An 18,340-nucleotide genomic window follows, 5' to 3' on the forward strand; every position below is an offset into this window, starting at 1 on the left:
ACAAAGTGTTACTTAAAGCTTCAAAATCCCCCCAAAACCACAACCCATAAAATGAACACACCTTGATTTTCCAAAATCTTCTACTCACTGGAGCTGCTACCTTTTTTGAATAGATACCCTTGTCAGTATACCCAAAAAATCTAAAAATTCATAGCAAAAGACTTCTGCACCATGACAAGAATCGTGACAGAGCATTTCTGCTTGTTGAACCTTTTAACAGCCGGCCCTTTCTAGCAGCACAAACTGTGCTTCTGGGGACTGAGGAAAACCATATGGAGATAAAAATCAATGCAACAGTAAATCTCTGAAACAATCTAAACAACCAGTCTGAATGAGTCACAGTCCTTGTCTGACAAAAACACCCTCAAAACCACGATCTTTCGGGATGCACAAACACTTGCTCACGATGTCTAATCCAGCCCTGAAAGGCAGGAAAACAAACACACAGCACAATTCAGACCTGGCAAGCCAAGTCTGCAGCTATCAATGACAAAGGAAGGCTGGTGGCAGGCCAGATATCCACTCTTGCCTACAGAAAGGAGCTCTAAGGAAAGAACATTCAGTAAGAGCGGTAAGTGCATCAATAAAATACATTGGATAAAGCTGCTGTCACAATAGGGACTTGCTGATCCATGGTTCCTGTGCCCTGGACTTGGAGAACCTGTGTGTCTGTGCTCTGAAGACTGGGATTTCTGTCTGAAAAACATGCAGAACGCTTTGTTCAGAGGAAAAGACTGACTGGAAGCGGTTCTCGCCAGGTCCAAGGTGCTACTAATTCTGACACCTGGTGATTAGTTTGGCTCTGTAGAAACTCTCAGGTTTCCAGTACCCAGTGTAAATACTTTTCTTAAGCCAGAAAAGGCTTTTCACTTGTGTTAATTCCTACCCTTTCCACTGCACTCTCTGTATAATAGTGATTGATAGAAGACCACTTCTACATTACAGATATTTCACAGCTTTCTGATGCTGTTTGTCCACTTGGGTTTTGTTAAAGCTTAGGTTTTTTTTTTTTCTACAGGCAATAAAACCCTAAGTAAATAAGAGCACAGATCTACTAAATGGTCAAAAATGTTTCTCCAAGAAACAAACACAGAGATCATGATGTTCCTCATTTTAATGATGACTGATGGTATTCCCATAATTACACAAATAGGTACTTGAAAACAGATATCTAAAAATAATCCTAATGTGGGGGTTTGCCTTAATATCAGATAGACTTCAAAGAATTTGCTGCTCTTAGGAAATCCTAGGCAGAAGCTGAACTTAGCAACTTTCCTGTGAAGCTTCCCAGATGATACTTATTTGGCACTAGTAGTTTTAGGTTTAAAATACAGAATTTTATACTGCTGCTAAATTATACACGTCTCCTGAAGAATGCAAGGAGAGCAAAGGGCTCCAATCTTTGAAAATGTCAAATTGCTTGAATATACAGTATTTGGGAAAAGACAAGCAGGTAATTTTTTTAATAAAATGGACAATTTCTTCAAGCTACTTTTAAAAAATTGTTAGTAAAACAAGACAGGAAGCAGGCAACGATCAGAGTATTAAAAAAAAAAACAAACACCTCCCTGAATAGGCCTGCATGCATATTCAGGAAAAACCTGACAACCAGGAACAGGTAAAAATTGGTGATATCATGACGTCACGAAACAATGGGATAGAGCATCAATAGGAGCTTTAGGAAAAAAAAAAAAAAAAACATTCTAGAAGATTCTTACAACTGGAAGTAATCTCTAAGGACAAACTGATTAAAAATGAACAATGAAAACTAAAAATTGTCATATCATCAAGTTCCAGATCCTCCTACACACTTTTCAAATGTAGTATTTTGATAGGATGGCCCAATTCAGCAGGTTCAATATTTAATTTAAAACTTTCAATCTGATGGAGTGATGAGTCATTTCCAAAAGGAACCAACTATTATAATAATTCAATGGATAGCAGGCATTTTAAATGCAGCAGTATCAGAAAGCCTGTAGATAAATTGTACAGCCAATATTAATACCTTTGGAGAATAATTTTATGCAATTTCATTCAGAAAAGAATGATCTCAGATTGCCACATAAAAAGATTTTGCAAATCCGCTCCTTTGTCAGTTATGTAAAAAGCAGTGACATTTTACTGCTGTTAGCTCAGAGGAGGACTAAAGGCTTATAGCCACAATTCTGGTGCAGAAACTGAAACAGCAATCTAATTTACTTTACTCTCCTTAATTTTCCCTCTTCTTTTGATTCACATTCCTATATCTGACAAAAATTTCTCCTTTCTCTCTTTCAACCTACTCATCCTTCTCAATCACATCCACCTGCATCCAGCCCAGTTTCACCACTTTCCCCACTTCTCTTTTTTCATGATTGGAATAGCAAATATGGTGAAAACTGAAGAAATCCCCACTCCAATCAAAACTACTCCATTTTACTGCTGTTCCTCCAAACAAGGTAAAGATTAAGATCTGTGCGACTTTTATCAAACAAAATCTGGCACTGACTCTGGGACTGGAGCTTCTTTTCACTTTCAGCTGTATCCTGCTGTTACTTTCTCTACTTTGTTATCAGTTAAAACCACAGCTTATTCTCAACCCTGATGAAGGTCTAGAAGGAAAGAAAACTCCTTTTTTGCAACCAATGCCCTGTAACATACAACTATTCAGTTAAGCTTCTTTGAACCACTCATCAGTAGCTTCTGTCAAAACAACATAAACATTTTGAGCCAACTATAATATATTAGCAAAATCCTAGCTTTCAGTCTTAATGAGTCCTAGAAGATCCCAACACCCTGGCTTAATACTCAGCAGAAAAAGTATGGTATAAATAGCTATGTTGCAAACACCAGCTGTTAACAAATCACTTGCATTTGATAGTGCAGTGAATGGATACAAAAGCTTTCATTACCAGCCCACTTCAGAAACACATCCATACTCCTCTTAACCAGGCCCATAAATCACAATGGATTGTTTCTTACCAGCAGGGGCTGTGAGTAGAGTTCAAGCTGTGCTCTGTAAATTATGTCCTCCAATACCTCCTGGCCAAGCTCCCACTGACCATTATATCTAAAAAGTAAAGACAGACATTTATCTTCTGCATCTTATGAAAACAAACTTGTCCTTTTTTCTGCCCAAATCCAGCTTTGCGCTTCTCAGCTTATGCAGAAAATTCATCAACTGTATGTACACCACAGTGTACACTCACTTCTTTTAGCACTACAAAGTATTTCATTAACTTCTTGGTGTAACCAGAAAGCTCCTCCATGTTCCCTCCAAACAAGACAAAACTGATGCCATAATCAGGACAAACTATAAAAAAATGGGGACAATATGCAAACACTAATGCTACTTAGCAGAACTGAATTTGCTCCAGAAATGTATTTTTGCTATCTCAGATGCTACTGACATTTAAAAGGTCTGCATTTCATCAGTTTATCTTGGCATCCAAGCTCATTATGCTTGTGAATAGAAGGTATCTGTGGCATTGGCAAGGTGGAAAAAACTGAAACCAGAAGCCTAACTCTCTTCAGCAGCTATTGCCAGCCCTTCATCACCTAATTTAGTGCTGACAAAAATATTTTCAAATTATCTGTTGGTTGAGTAAGCAAGTATCGGGAAATACACTAATCGAGTACAAACTTGTGCCATGAATCTAAATATTTTTTTCAATTATAAACCAAGTGGCATTTATATTTTACTTCATGTAAAAGTAGACCTTTCTCTTTAAGTAAGAAAACCCTGTCCACTTACATGGCATAATAGACACCTGTGAGCAGCTGCACCATGAAGTCAGGGTCTAACACCACTCTACCACAGTGTTCCTTCCAGCGTTTCTCATGCTGCCGTGGAAATCCACTCACACACAGCCTAAAAACAACACCATTACAGGAAAGTATTAACTCCACAAAGACTACAAATGTCTTTAAATCACAGAGATTTTAGTTAGTTTCAAATTTATTTTTTAAAATATAAATACACAACACAGAACAGTTGTGTATGTTGCAGTTTTGTAGCAGTGCCTTGATAGGTGGCTCACTGATAGTCCAGTGTTACTCCCATGTAGCCAGCAACTCCACCTGTTTTCCTCAAATCATAACCACCTTCTAAAGAACAGGGTTGGCAAGATGTTCTCCACTACCAGCCAGGAGACTCTTCCTAAAATTCAGTAACTGAAACCAATTTTCTCTACAGGAAACATTTAAGTGGTACAGAAGAGAAGTATGTCACCTCCCATCTAATGAATAATGACAGCATGCAGGTCACCTTATACCTAAAGTCAGGTAACACACATTATAGTCTTGACAACTGCTCTCAGCTGCCTTGCAAGAAATATTTCTTTCTCTTGAAAAAAGGGTCTGTCTTCCCATATACTGCCTACATTAAAACCAGGATAATTTATTATATCCTTATTCCATCAGTTTCCTATCTGAACCTTCATCATAGAAGCAACACATGACCACTGATACATAGCAACTGTGGCACTGTCTCCAAAACAACAGAAATCCCCTGCATATAAAATGTTGTCTTGCTTCTCTACTCAAAAACAGATCTAATTTTCAGATGCAGGAAAATGAAACATATTTGGCAAATTTAGCATAGCCACAACTCAAGTGAAAATGATGGAAGCATACCAAGAACCAATCTATCCCCATCAGAAAGTACTTTTCTTTACTGGATGAATATTTTAAAATCTACATGACCCTGAAGACTACTTCAAAGGCAAGTGTCTCACCTGGAACCCATCGTACAAAGTGACTGGTAAGAAGAAGCAGGCATGTACACAATAGCTGAATTGTAGCACAGCATAAGAAAGCTCAGCACCTCAAACCTGAAAAGAGAAGAGCAAAATCTTACATTGTTTATATTCTTCATATTTCACTGAAATTAAACACAAGAAATCTACAATTCAGCCTCAAAAAGCACCCTACAGGAAGGGGTGTCAGAAGTAAACACACAAATCCTTTAATCCTCTTTCATTATCATTCACTAACTTGAAACAGGCTATCAAAGGTTCACTATAAGCACTTAAATTTATTCTTCTGAAAATCCTGAAAGCCCTTAGCATATGCAGGAACTATGAAGGAAATGAGATACGGCATACTACTTGGACAGCTCTAGATGTGGAAATGTCTGCAATGCATTCAAAATTATTTTATCAGTTTTCCCAGTGCTGTCTTTAGACACAGGGAAAGCTAACAGTCATTAAACAGTGGGGCAATTTCTCTCACTCCTGTTCTGTCTATCCACTTAGCTCCATTCCCTTTTTCCAGCAGAAAAGAGTCACAGCCCCTGATCCAAAGCTGAATTTTGTTACACTTCCAGGAAAAATTGAATAGACAGCCATAAAATGAAAGATATTCTCTGCAGACACAGAAATGACAGAGAAGCTATTCTTCAAAATTAACTAGCAGAAGAACATACAAGGATAGAACAAAGAAAAAGAGAATTATACTCAAGACTACTAAGGCTGTTCTCTAGATTTATTGCCGAGCACTTAATTGCTGAGAAAGGACTGATCACAAAATAGTTTCGTTTTGTTTCAGGACTTGTCTCCCTAGTGAAGCACCTTTAATATCAAGAGTACATCCACCTACCTGTTCTGTGCTGTGAAGGTTTCTCTCTGAGGATGAAGATCACTGTAAACTACTCTGATAAGATCATGCTGACTTAATGCTCCTTCAGTTAAAGCCATGGATCCAATGGTAGAGGGCTACAAGTAGGTGGTGGGAGAAGGAAGGAGGGGGGAGAAGTTAAGTCGCAAGTAAAAATTCCCCAAAAGCATTAAAGCTCCCGACTACCTAAGGCAAAAGACACACTTATCTTGTGATAAGTAAAAATGGAGATTACTCTAGAATACAGAAGATCTAAAAACATTACCTAGTTTCATTGTTATAAAGTGCACACACTTACAAGCAATACAGCAGATGAGAGCAATTTTCAACTTTGATTCTTACATATCCATGTACAGTTTGTCCTAATCACATAGGCCTTTTGTCCAGAAACATTAGTGAAAGAAACACACAACTGCAAGTTCTAACTGAACTAAGGAAGAGTTAGAAGGAAGACTGCTTTTATGCTAACACGTCAGAGGCAAAAAAAAGCAGTTGCAATTACAACATAACTAACTCTGTTAAAAATAGGCAGTCAACAAATATTTTTGAACATTTATATACTTGTTCTTCTACAAATTCTATAGCATTCTATTACACTAGCTGCAAGCTACAGACATTGAAAACTTACTACAAGAAGATGCATCTAAAATGGCCTGTGTCATCAAATGGATCCAGTTTCCATTCCTCTAATAGATCAAATTTTAATTTACCATAGTAGCTCTCTTACCTCATGATATATTGAGGGTTTAGATAATGAAGGGATGGTGAAAGACAAAACTTTGTTATTTCCATCTTTGTCAGCAATTTCCTGCATTAAAAACAAAACCAGAACTCAAACAGAAGTAAGGAGACAGGAGTTGGAATAACTTCCAGCTCTTAGAAGGAATTTAACAAATAAGTTAGATGTCCTGATCTGATAAGACTATTAACACCCCAAGGACTTGGTGCATTTGCAGAATATCAACAATATCAACATACATATTTAACAAGTGGGAAAAGACCTCTATCACAGACTGCTCTGCAGAATCAGTGTGCAACACTTAAAAAAACCCTCAGCACTGGCTCTTTAATCAGTGAGACTAAAGATACTGACACAGAAGGGCTGATGAGTCACTTGCTGACAATGGGTAGTATTTCATAATAAACGCACCACAGAGAAAAGGTGAAATCAAGGGGACTGGCAAAGTCTCCTCAGGAGGAAACACACAGTGTTTTCTTCAAAGGCTTTCAAACTGGTCAGATTTTGTAGTTGCTAGGTTACTACATAAGCAAACCCTGCAGTTTTAAAAGAAAATATACTAGGAGCAATTACATAAGACTACACCAAAAAGGAGTCTAAAATCCTGCCTTTGCACTTTGTACAGCAAATTTCCAAACAATAAGCTCCAGTCATTCCAGTTTATGTAAAAGTTTAGCCCAGGGCAGCTCAGTACTTGTAGCAGGCTTCAAGGATTATAACAGGAGAATGGCTGACAGAATTTGTCAGAACACAGAAGCTTTATTTACCGCTTTCACCTTCTAAGTATTCAGAAAATAACTTCACTCTCAGTCTACATGCAGGAAAATATCAGTTTCATTAAAGAAAAAAAATAATGGAAGCCACTGTTCATTTTGAGGTCTCTTTCTTTCTGAATATGGAGAGAATTGAGAAATTACTGTCCTTAAAAAATATGAATCACCAACATGACTTTCAAATGAACTGCAGAACATTCTAGGAGGAGGAAAGATAAATGTACTACTTCAATCCAATAGACAGCACAAAAAATCCATTTCCAAGCAGTTTCCACGGTTTTTTAAAAACTGCTTTTACATCCAACAGCCAAATTTAATAATTTGCAGTTACTTTTACTTATTCTTAAAACACAGCTCCCCTCAAGACAATTATCTGACTCAAATGGACACATGCATGTATCTGAGCGCTCACATGCAGAGTGGCTTCACCACCAAACTACCCTTAAAAAAGGCATGTTCAAAGTACATGGGAGGGCAGGGGAAGTGACACATCAAGTCTGACTAAGCATATGAGCCTGACAATCAAGAAGTCTTATTTTGCAACATTAAGAAGGGCTACCTAATTTCCTTACAAACAGAAGTATATAAAAGTTTGAGAAAGTCCATGAGATGATCCTTTCCAGTGAAAATATTTTTTCCAAAAAAGATAATTTTAAAAAATATATTTTTGCAAATACATCTTTACTAAACCTTCATTACATTATGCTTTTCCCTGTATTAAATACACTTTCCTTTAAGTGTATTTTAGTTTTAAATATGCTTTTCCAATAATCTACTTTATTCCTAGTGGTCAGTGATGCAAAACTTCAGATCAAAGCTCTTCTCAGCCATTGACACTCATCTTACTTACCAGGTTGTAAATGCCAAGCAGCAATGCCTCAATGCAGCCATTGCTTTGCCTATCCCTGCTGGCAGTGAGACGCAGATAAACCCAGATCAGCTCTGGCAGGAACTGCAGCGTGAATCTCTTGAGCCGAACTTCAGAACTCCGATAAAGTTCAAAGAGCTGGTGGCAAACAGGCTCCAGGAGCTGTGGAAAGGCAAAAAAGGTAATCACTTCTTGGTAGGCTTCTCTAATAAGGGCGAGTGAAACAACAAATCTAGGGGCTATATCATAGAGCCACCGCAGTCAGTAAAAATTACATTTCCTGCTGCCAAGTGAATGAATGAATCACACTGGTATCTGCATTCTGCTTAAGGAGATCCATAAGGACAGACATGAGGGGCACTGGCATGCAGGATTTGGACATGTGGCCACTACAGCCACTACCATGTGTGCTTTGTTAAGATTCTTCTCTAGGGCTGTCAGTACAAGATTTATTTTCTGTACAGGTACTAATTTAAGGTGTGTGACAGACGCATAGTTTGAACTCTGTGCATTGTAAAACTTTAGTGCAGTTGTAAGCTCTATGGAAGCACAAAGGTTAAAGATCAGCTGCTAATGACAAGTCCATTGACAGAAATATGAATTCATTTCTTACCTACACCTTTTGAGTCTCAAAATCAATAACTGAGTGTGTTCATTACAATGCAAACTGATATTTTCATTTTGAGTTGCAGTTCAGGTTTCGCTACAAGAATGAAAATAAAGGCCCCTATCCAGTTAGTGTGATAAAAGCATGAGGTAAACTTGCCATTTTAAGAGCCTATAATGCTAAACCAATACCTAAGACTCATCCATGGAACTGTTAGGGAACAGGAACAAAAGCAGGAAGAACCATACTGAACAGTCTCATTCTTTCCCACGACTAATCAAGTCTTTATTACCAAAATCAAAACTTGAGGGGAAAAAAATTTAAAAAATTCTTAAATTTCCATGACAAACTTTTGTAATGTTTGTGACCACTATCTAATATTGTGTTGTACCAAATGTGATGATCTGACATAAGGAAAGTGTTTATGGGATTCACTGCCCAAAAAGACAGAGGCATACATGTAACCTAAGGCATCCATATTCGTATAGAACAGCTACAGAGTCAGAAAACAGAGGCCAGAATCTCAAGTCCTCTTTCCAACAGTACATGCTTCATGCAGCTCTCTTAGACATACAGACATACAGATTAGATAAGGCATATATGACCCTCCTTTCACTCCCAGGCATATGCACCTGGGACTTTCAGAGCATTAGCAGCATATTTCATGGACTTTGATGCATTCTTTTTTCATTAATTTGTCTATTCATCATAATCATAGTATGACAAACTTCCTGTAGAATTGAGAGTCACACTTTTGCTATGCTGCACAAAGATATATTTCTGTGGTTTACTGTGAACCATTCATCCCCTTAAAAAACTTAGAAGTCCCTTGCTAACAGCAGAGGGACCAACATTTCTGCAAGTGAATAGCTGGAATGCTTGATAAATGTGCAATGCCATAAAGCTCTACAAATGTACAATTTCACATACCTATATTTGCGCTTGGATATTTTACACTGGTATATCACAAACATAAAACATAAATTTGACAGAATTATCTATTAAGAGAGCATCACCCAGGAAACAGTTTCATTTCCAACACACAATATTCTGGCCAATGTAGCACACCATATTTAACCACTGATTACGCAAGCCATAACATGACATTTACGTAAAATAAAACTCAGCTGTCAGAGAAATCTCTTCTTAAACAAGGCTCTGGTGTAAGTACCTTGTGTAACAAGGTTCTGATTGACAGACTTCTTACTCTAAGCTACAGGCCAGCGTTTACAACAGAAGCAAAGAGAGACTGTACAAGGAGAGCGAAGAAAGATGACATTGACAAAGCCGATACAGAATGAGAGAAGTCCTGTCATTTAGAACAAATGGATTTTACAAGTCATATAAATCTGTCTATATGCATAGACATCCATATTTATATGCATGTATGGAAAGGCAGATAGATAGAAAGATATAAAATAACCAACCACTTAAGTTTTGGCTTGGGATCTAAATGAAATTAGAAGTCTGGAAAGCTTCTACTAGAATCACTTAAAGGAAAAAATGGTACTGATAGTATATTTATTCCAGTATTTCATACATGTATAGCACTTTATGTTCAAAAGAGGCATAAGTATATCCTTTCTTAATCATTATTTACTTAGTAGAAACTCCTATCTAAAAGTGACAATAATTATTAAAACCAACTGTTACAGTAAATGTTCTAATCCTCAGAAATAGAACTGTATCCTTGCTTTATGAAAGGCCTAACATATTTCAGATGTTCAAATTTAAAAAGTGGTTACTAAGTAGTTTGGACATCACTAAATAAATTTGTAGATTTTTCTTTAAAAGAAAATATGATCAAGAGGAGAACAGAAAGAAGAAAAAGAAACCTCTGAAAACAAACCATGCAAGCATATCTGCAGCGAGATGACAAGTGCAAGAAAAGCTAAAAATATTATCTGAAACCAGATATATACAATGGCAATGCTATAAATAGTACTCGTATTAGATTAGAGATGACAGCAGCCTAAAGCTGTTTCCTATTTGAAATCAGCCAGTCTAATCCAAGTCCCATTAAAAAGAGTGGAAAAGAAAAATTTTTTTAGCTAAGTCAGATGACATTCAACCAGAGCAGTTACTAAGTTTATTCTACCTACATTCAAATGAAAATTTTATAAAATTAGTCTTTTAAGACTAGGGAGACATTCTCCCTAGAAAGATACAAGCAATATCCAGTCAGTGGTGCTGCAAGCATTCAAATTCTCCTTATTTTTAGTAGTTGTCATATTTGTTGCAGAAATGTTTAACAACTGCAATTACTTGGGTAAAAATCTGTGACTACTATAGCACTTCTGGTGTATTCAGAGCTGTAAGAAAAGCTGTAAGCTTTTTCCACAAGAAAAAGCTGCCATCACAAAGATGCTACAACACCAATATTTTCAAAAGTACAACCACCCAGGATTTTCCTATCAAAGTACAGTGTGATAGCCTCCCACCTGGAAACACAAAACTTGACACTCTGAGAAAGAACAAATGTTCTCCTTACATCTTAGTTACCTGGCTTTCCAAAGAGCCGGCTTCTTCCAAGTAATTCTCTGAATAAACATACTGAGAAGACATTGGATAAACAGAGGAAATGGAGTTTTTGTCACCAGTAATGGGTGTATACATGAACTGGCACACATTTTTTAATCCCTAAGATCTTTCAGTCCAAAGATAAAGCAAACTGAGTAGCAGAGAAGTCGGAAGAAAAATCCAAAGTAAAATATCTCTTACAATCCTCTCTTTTTCCTGACAAACAAAATAATTTTAATTATAAGATCTTTCCTATTAGCATAAGCAGCAATAAGCATTAAAAAAAAGACATTTTTACTGGCATAAACATGAAGTGAGTGTCAATGATCTAATTTTCACTCTTCATTTTATACCTCACAGAGATGCAAACCAGTCATGTTTTAAGGAAGATGATGAATAGGCTTCCTTTGGCTTATTTTACAAGTTTTCCAAATCCTAAGAGTCATATCTTGAAGTTAAATATAATGTTTTAGAAAATGAATGACAAATATTGGAAATACTTGCCTTTCTGAAGAATTCAATTGTACAAAATAAAGTGTGCTTACTTTAGAGTTAACTATAACATAATGGGTGAAACCATTTATTATTTCAAGAGTACTGGGCCTGGGCTTGCTTGGCATTGCAAAGGTGATCTCACTCTGTTTCACAGCTGCCCTGAGTTAAACCTAATTAGCACCACATAAATATTCAATGTTTGAATTTCAGTAGTGCAGTAACTTGACATCCATAGAGTATTGTCTACAGCCATAAACCAACCCTAAAAATTATAAAACCATCTGAAAAACAGTACTTCAAAAACACTTTCCTTGTGAATTCCAATATGACACAAAAATCAATATATTATCCAGTTAAATTAGCTGTTTATGAGCAATATCACTCTCTACACTTTTTGCAAATTTCGGCTCCAGTCATCTTTATCTTTATCTTTACAAACGTCAGGGCACTTCCTCAAAGGCAAAGAGCAACAACTGTATTTAACCTGTCAATATGCTTGCCTTCATTTAATAGCTGACAAACAGTAGACACCTGCAAAAGAGAGAAACAGTCTGGTTGTTTGGTTCCTAAATATGCTGATTCCATGTTAAATTAATAATCCTGGTCTTATCAAGATAGAATTATATGATTCTAGAAAAATTCATGTTTGCCCTAAACAGTTTGCCACTTCCTAGAAGTTTTAAAAATCAGTCAACTTTATGATTAAATTGCACTAAAGAATTAGTTGTCCATCAAGTTTAAGAACCTAGAAAGTGTATTTTTATAATAGTCTACCACATGTACTTAATCTTCATAAGCCATGAATTACCCTTCTAACAAATAATGCCCTATAAAGCATATTTAAAAACCCCTATCAGTAAGAGACAAATATTACTACAGAATTATGTAAAGTAATGAATTCACTTTTGTTATATTCCTCACAAGCAAATAACTTTGGAAGAAGTACAACAAGGCAATACATCCTGCCTTAACAAGTAGAACCTGAAGCTGGACATCTTTGTGTCTAGGATTGTTTATCTTACACGTGGTAGCAGAATCAGGCTGAAAGAGCAACAGCTGTTCCAAAGAGTAGCATTTGACAAGCATCAGTGAGCAGTAACATAAGATCACCCTAAAAAGATTTGCAAATCTGGTTCTTTGCTCTTTAAATAAAATAAATCAAATGCTTATTCTCAAAGCAATGAGAAGCTTTTACATTTTCAGGATTCTACACAAACACAAATACATAGCAGCAATGGTGGCTTCAGGTTGAAGAGAGAATAACAGCAGGTTTTCAGTACAAAGAAAAAGGTCACTATGCAGGTTATTTATAATACTGAAATGAAGCTGACAGCTACGAAGCTTTTTTTTTTTAATTGCATGAGCATTATGCAATCTCCTTGAAGCTCAATCAAGCATTCAGCTTTCTAAAACAGCCAAGCTGTACTTGGGAAAATAAAGAACTTCCTTGCTGTGTACACTACTCAGTTAATTTATAAATATATGAGAAGTCACAGATGATACACCAAGTATTTGTAAGCATTTTATCTAAAACAGTTGACACGTCAGAGAATGGTATGCTTGCACAATTTATTCAGAAGTTATTTTTCACACACTTGCCCAGAAATGCTCCTCACAGAAGCCAATGGGTTGGAAAGCGCAGTTTAATGTCACTTGCAAAATGAATTATGTACAAGGGTAAGCTAAGTTTGCATTGTGTCTATTTGCATTTTGGGGGCCTGGTTCTGCTCTTGTTTACAGCAGTGTAAACCAAATTACACAGAAGTGATGCTAGTATAAGCACAAGAATGTCTTGTTATCTTAATGGCATTTAAAAAAATGATTCCATCTTCCACTGCAACAAGCCACCACACAAGAAGCACATTGGTTTTCCTGAGCTTCTGTAAGGCTTACTTTGTCTCTGTTATGACTGAAAGGTGGTTTCTGGGAACTGAAAAAAACCAAATTTAAAAAAAAAAAAAAACAACCAAACTTGAACCTCCCCCCCCAAAAAAAAACCAACCAAAAAACCCCCAAACCAAAGCACCAAAACCAAGGCATGCCAAATGAAACACAGCAGTCAGCTGTGGCAAGGAGAACCTAGCAGACAGAATAAACAGCATTTTTGGAAGCAGATGAGATTGTGTCTTGCTAGAAAGGCATTAAAGTAACTGTAAAAACAAGAGATTAAACACAGGGATGATATCCAGGTCCTCTCCTTTAGTTTCTCCAGTTTCAGTTGTAGAGGTGAAAGATCCAAGAATGAGAATAAAAATAGGTTTTTTAAATCTCCTACCTCATTGTTTGGGTCTTGAATGACCTTATAAAGAGCTGGTACCAGTGGTTTTTTTCGGTGCAATGTAGCTGCATAGCTGGAAATTTGTGATTCAGGTAATGCCTAAAGAAAAAAAAAAGGTTACCCTGACCAATAAATGCTTCCAAGTGTTCAAGATCTCCACAAAAGAATGAAGTCTCATCTCAACATCCAAGAAAAGTCCTGAAGGTCAGTAAATTTTCAGACTTGTAACGTAACTGTTGAGTACAAGTCCTTCTCCATACAAATAGCATTTGGAAGCACCTAACCACTTTCAGGGTTAAATCCAAAACCAGTTTAGATTCATCTTCCATAAATCATTTGCTCTAGTTTGGTGTGAGGAATCTCTTTCTTGATAGCCTGTATTTAACAGGATCTTTCTGAAGACTTTATCAAATCAACTCAACTTATTTAAGAGGTGTGGAGAGTATAGAATGAGCATGGACTGCCTCAAGTCTTCCCTGAGCAACCATGTTTGTGGATTTTACATCCTTGGAACTTAATCAAACTTCCAACAACAGCACCTAATGAGTAACTCTCGTCAATGATGTGAGGAACTACTAATTCTTAATTTAAATAATAGACTTATTTCTTATCAGTCATGAAATCCTGTTTTCCTGTTTATGCATCATCCTGTATTTCACTCAGCATAATTATCAACATGCAAAATAGCTTAAAAATACTTCAAATTCTTCATGATGAAACAATTAATCTTAGGCAGTTAATGGGAGGAAAAAGTAAAGTATTTTCCTTTCTTTTTTATTTAAAGTCCAAATAAATATATAATAATTATTTTTAAATTTAAAAGTTCCTCAATTGCATATTTGGGCAGCATTATCTCCAGCTGTTAGTTGAATTCTAACAGCTTGATCTACATAAAACACACATTTAAAAGACCACATTGCTATTGCTGTGTTCTGATCTTCAATAATAAACAATGAAAATAATTAGAATTATTAGAATTATGCATTATGAACTATTAGAATTATGCATTACGTATTATGTACCAGCCAACTCGATTACACACACCTTTGGATGCTTGATGAATTATAAGAAATTGAAAGATCAAGTAATAGATCTCTAAAATGTTCATTATTTGATATTAAAAAACCCCTCTACTATGTTTGTGGCATTAGGCCAATGGTTTAGATATCATTAATCTTCCCAGTTCACCTTGAATTCTGACAGCCATTCTTCCACCACACCTCGTTCTGATCCCAGCATTTTCTTACTTCTTTTGCTTCTCTCTTACCTTTAGAAGAAAAAAAAGAAGTTAAATATTAGTTATGGTAGGCAAATTTAGTTTTTTACAATCCTCCCCAATGAAAAGCTGTTAATGGCTTTCCAATAAGATTATACAATACAAAACAATAAAAAAAAAGTTGCATTTTGGACAATCAGTCCCATTATTTAACTGTAATTAATTTAACTGTTTTCTTTGTTTAGTCTAAAATACTGCGCATAAATAGGGAAGGAGGAAAAAGAAGGATTCAGTGCTTCAGGCCAGCTGTCTTTCAGTTGTGTTTTGCAAATTACTTAGGTTCAACAAAATTTATATGTTTGACATACAAGTTACATCATGGAAGTCCTACAATAAATGACCTTTTAATAGCCAGACTAGATGATTGGAATCATCAATTCTCTTCTCAGAACTTACTTGTTTTTGTATTTATTTTGTAACTTATTTGTATTTAAGAACAATCAGTATTTGTTAAATAAAAAGTGAAGTGAAACAAGATAAAAGGCTTCCCAACACATTTTTTTTTTGAGTTAATGTATCATTTTTTCAATGGCCCTTGGCAGGAAATCATTGAGAGAACACCAACTCTCTTGTGGGGCAAGGAACTGCTTCAGATTTCTAAAGCATGCTTAAACATCCTAAAATACAACAAATTCAGAAATAACATTAATTTAAATTCAAGTAACACTTGAGTGACTTATTTCAGTAGAAATAAGAAAAATAATCTGTAAAATAACAGAACTAATTAGATCTCTGCAAACAAAAGTTTACAAAGACATCCTGATGCCATGTCAGAGAGATACATGTATATAATTTAATTTAAAACATCATAGCACATGCTACAGAAGAAGTCGAGTTCTAGTTCACTCTGCCTGGAAAAAAAAAACTGCAACATTCAACTTTACCTCTTTAAAGAAGTCAGTTTTCTAAAGGAGGAAGAGGAGAAGGAATGCAGAAATTTTTCAACCTGGGATGCATTTGTCAAGCCTTCAAGTACTGCCCTGTTTTCTAAAAGATAAAAAAACCATATCATGATCACAAAATCTGGAAAAAATATAGTAAAGTAAAACAAGCATTTTTTGGCCTTACATATTAAAGTTTACCAAATCTTCCAAAGTCCACATGAATCCTTCTGCAATAAAGCAATTTGCCATTCAAAAAAAAAAAAAAAGCTCAGTGTTTTAGCAGGAGGAAGGGAGGAATTGCCTTCATCCAAATAGAAGACTTTTGTCACTTATATAGAAAATCCTTCTGTATTAGTGAGGCACAGTACTTACAAAGAACAGCATAAGATAAAAGAAGAAAGCAATAATTTTATAAAATGTGAACTGAATCCATACCCTGGCTTTGGAGAACATGTAATTCTTAAATTGAATATATTAAAGACTCTCCCATACTATAATTTCTTAGGTACATATTCCTTATGGAGCCAAAATCTCAGTGCTGGCGTGAAAATCAGCCATTAAACTAAAGTTCATCTTTTGCTAAACAATCCCTTCATAGGGAGCTTGAGGAAAACAACACACATAGGAGCGAACTCTAGGTATATTAGTGGTTTTGCCATGCATTGAACTTCAAGCTTCTCTATTTGGGAACTTCTTCCAGTATAAATCAGCTTGAGAACCACAACTGCTGTATCAATACAGAAACAATCCACATCTGGTGTGGCCACAGGCACTGCCAGTTCAGTCTTAGGACAAATTGTCTCTGCCTTCCAAATTATTTGCCTGGATATTAAAGATATTTTTAAGGACTTCTACAAAGAGGCAAGATAGGCAGCTGAGGGACTGCCCCAGCCTCACACACAGATGACTCTCTGGGATTTTCAAATGGCCATCTGGAAAGCACACCTCATGCTTACACTCACTGCCTGGTTTGCTATACCTTTGGGGGGAAAAATACAAATATATCAAACACTGTGTGGGTGTGTCCCTAAAGTAAACTGGTTCAATACATTAAACCCTGTGCATATTTATTCAAGGTTGAAGTAGTCTGAACCAAGAGTATTGAATTTCATTTCCAGAGTGTTCACATCTCTCCCAAAGCAAACAAAATACAGGGAATATAAGAGATTTCTCATGTTTATTTTAAAAACAGTATTATTTTTTTCTACTATGATTCAAAGGTTCATATAGTATATAGGAACCATAAAAAAAACTAATCAAAAATTTAGTTATTAGTAACAGTAATAATAAAACATATCAAAATATTTTTACATATAGTCTGATGAAGATTTCTTAAATACTGAACAAGTAAGCAAGTTTGAATTCATACTAAAGCATGGAACAGGAAAAGTTATAGTTAGGAATACAGTCACTCAATGTTAAAATCAAATACAAAAAAATCAATTACCAAAAATCTTCCCCATAAAAGCACCTGAAATGATAGTTTAAATGTTTTCTCCTAAACTTACTCATTTGGCATAAATGGGCAGAATATGACACATAAGGCTGTTAAATTAGACCTGGAATCTTTATACGTCAAATTAAAGCTATAATACTCTGTTCTGAAGGAAGTTACAGTCTTGCACTGTGCATCTGTCAATTACAGTTAAGAAACAGAATTTTACCAAGTCAGAGCCCTGTCCTTGATCGTGCTATGCACACAAATCATGGAATCATAGAATCACCTTGACTGGAAAAGACCTTTAAGACCATCGAGTCCAGCCACTGTGCAACACAGCACTGCCAACTCCACCAATACACCACGTCCTTCAGTGTCACATCTACATGAGTTTTTAAATCCCTCCAGGGATGGTGAATTCACCATTCTCAATATTTTTGCCTTTGAAAATACAAAAGTTTATTCCAACAATATACTATTGGAACAATGAAACTTAAAAACTCAGGTAACTCCCCAAGAATTTTTGACTACAATAAAAGAAATAAAAAAAGATCAACTATGCTCAGAGAACTTGTTTTTCACTTACATTTAGAAGAAACACATACTGAACACATTATTATTTACCAGTCTGCATTTAAACCAAGACTAACCAAGATCAATCTGCAACAACAAAATGATTACCCACATAATCTCAGCCAGTATCAGTTGCTACACTATCAACTATAACAGTGGGGATTAGAAAGAAAAAAAAAAGCTACTGATTAGATATTCATAATTGATGATATTTAAGAAGATATGATTATTCAAGTATGTAGAGGGGTTTTTGTTGATGGTTTGTATTTTATCCAGGGTTTTTGTTTGCATGCT

The 18,340-nt window shown here is 35.8% G+C and overlaps 1 protein-coding gene across 3 annotated transcripts in view; it reads right to left on the reverse strand.

The window, feature by feature from the left end:
* Positions 1-18,340, reverse strand: part of FAM126B (family with sequence similarity 126 member B) — a 50,240-nt gene that overhangs the window by 15,088 nt on the left and 16,812 nt on the right. For all 3 annotated transcript variants that reach the window (XM_030952042.1, XM_030952043.1, XM_030952041.1), the window contains 9 exons: positions 16,036-16,138; positions 15,064-15,142; positions 13,873-13,974; positions 7,958-8,137; positions 6,323-6,403; positions 5,578-5,693; positions 4,716-4,811; positions 3,734-3,850; positions 2,962-3,049 (listed from right to left, as the gene is read on the reverse strand). In XM_030952042.1, coding sequence (XP_030807902.1) covers positions 2,962-3,049; positions 3,734-3,850; positions 4,716-4,811; positions 5,578-5,693; positions 6,323-6,403; positions 7,958-8,137; positions 13,873-13,974; positions 15,064-15,114 — 831 coding nt within the window. In that variant the 5' untranslated portion in view covers positions 15,115-15,142; positions 16,036-16,138. The remainder of the gene's footprint in view (positions 1-2,961; positions 3,050-3,733; positions 3,851-4,715; positions 4,812-5,577; positions 5,694-6,322; positions 6,404-7,957; positions 8,138-13,872; positions 13,975-15,063; positions 15,143-16,035; positions 16,139-18,340) is intronic.

Source organism: Camarhynchus parvulus, chromosome 7 (assembly GCF_901933205.1).
Source record: "Camarhynchus parvulus chromosome 7, STF_HiC, whole genome shotgun sequence".
In the NCBI taxonomy this organism is placed as follows: domain Eukaryota; kingdom Metazoa; phylum Chordata; class Aves; order Passeriformes; family Thraupidae; genus Camarhynchus; species Camarhynchus parvulus.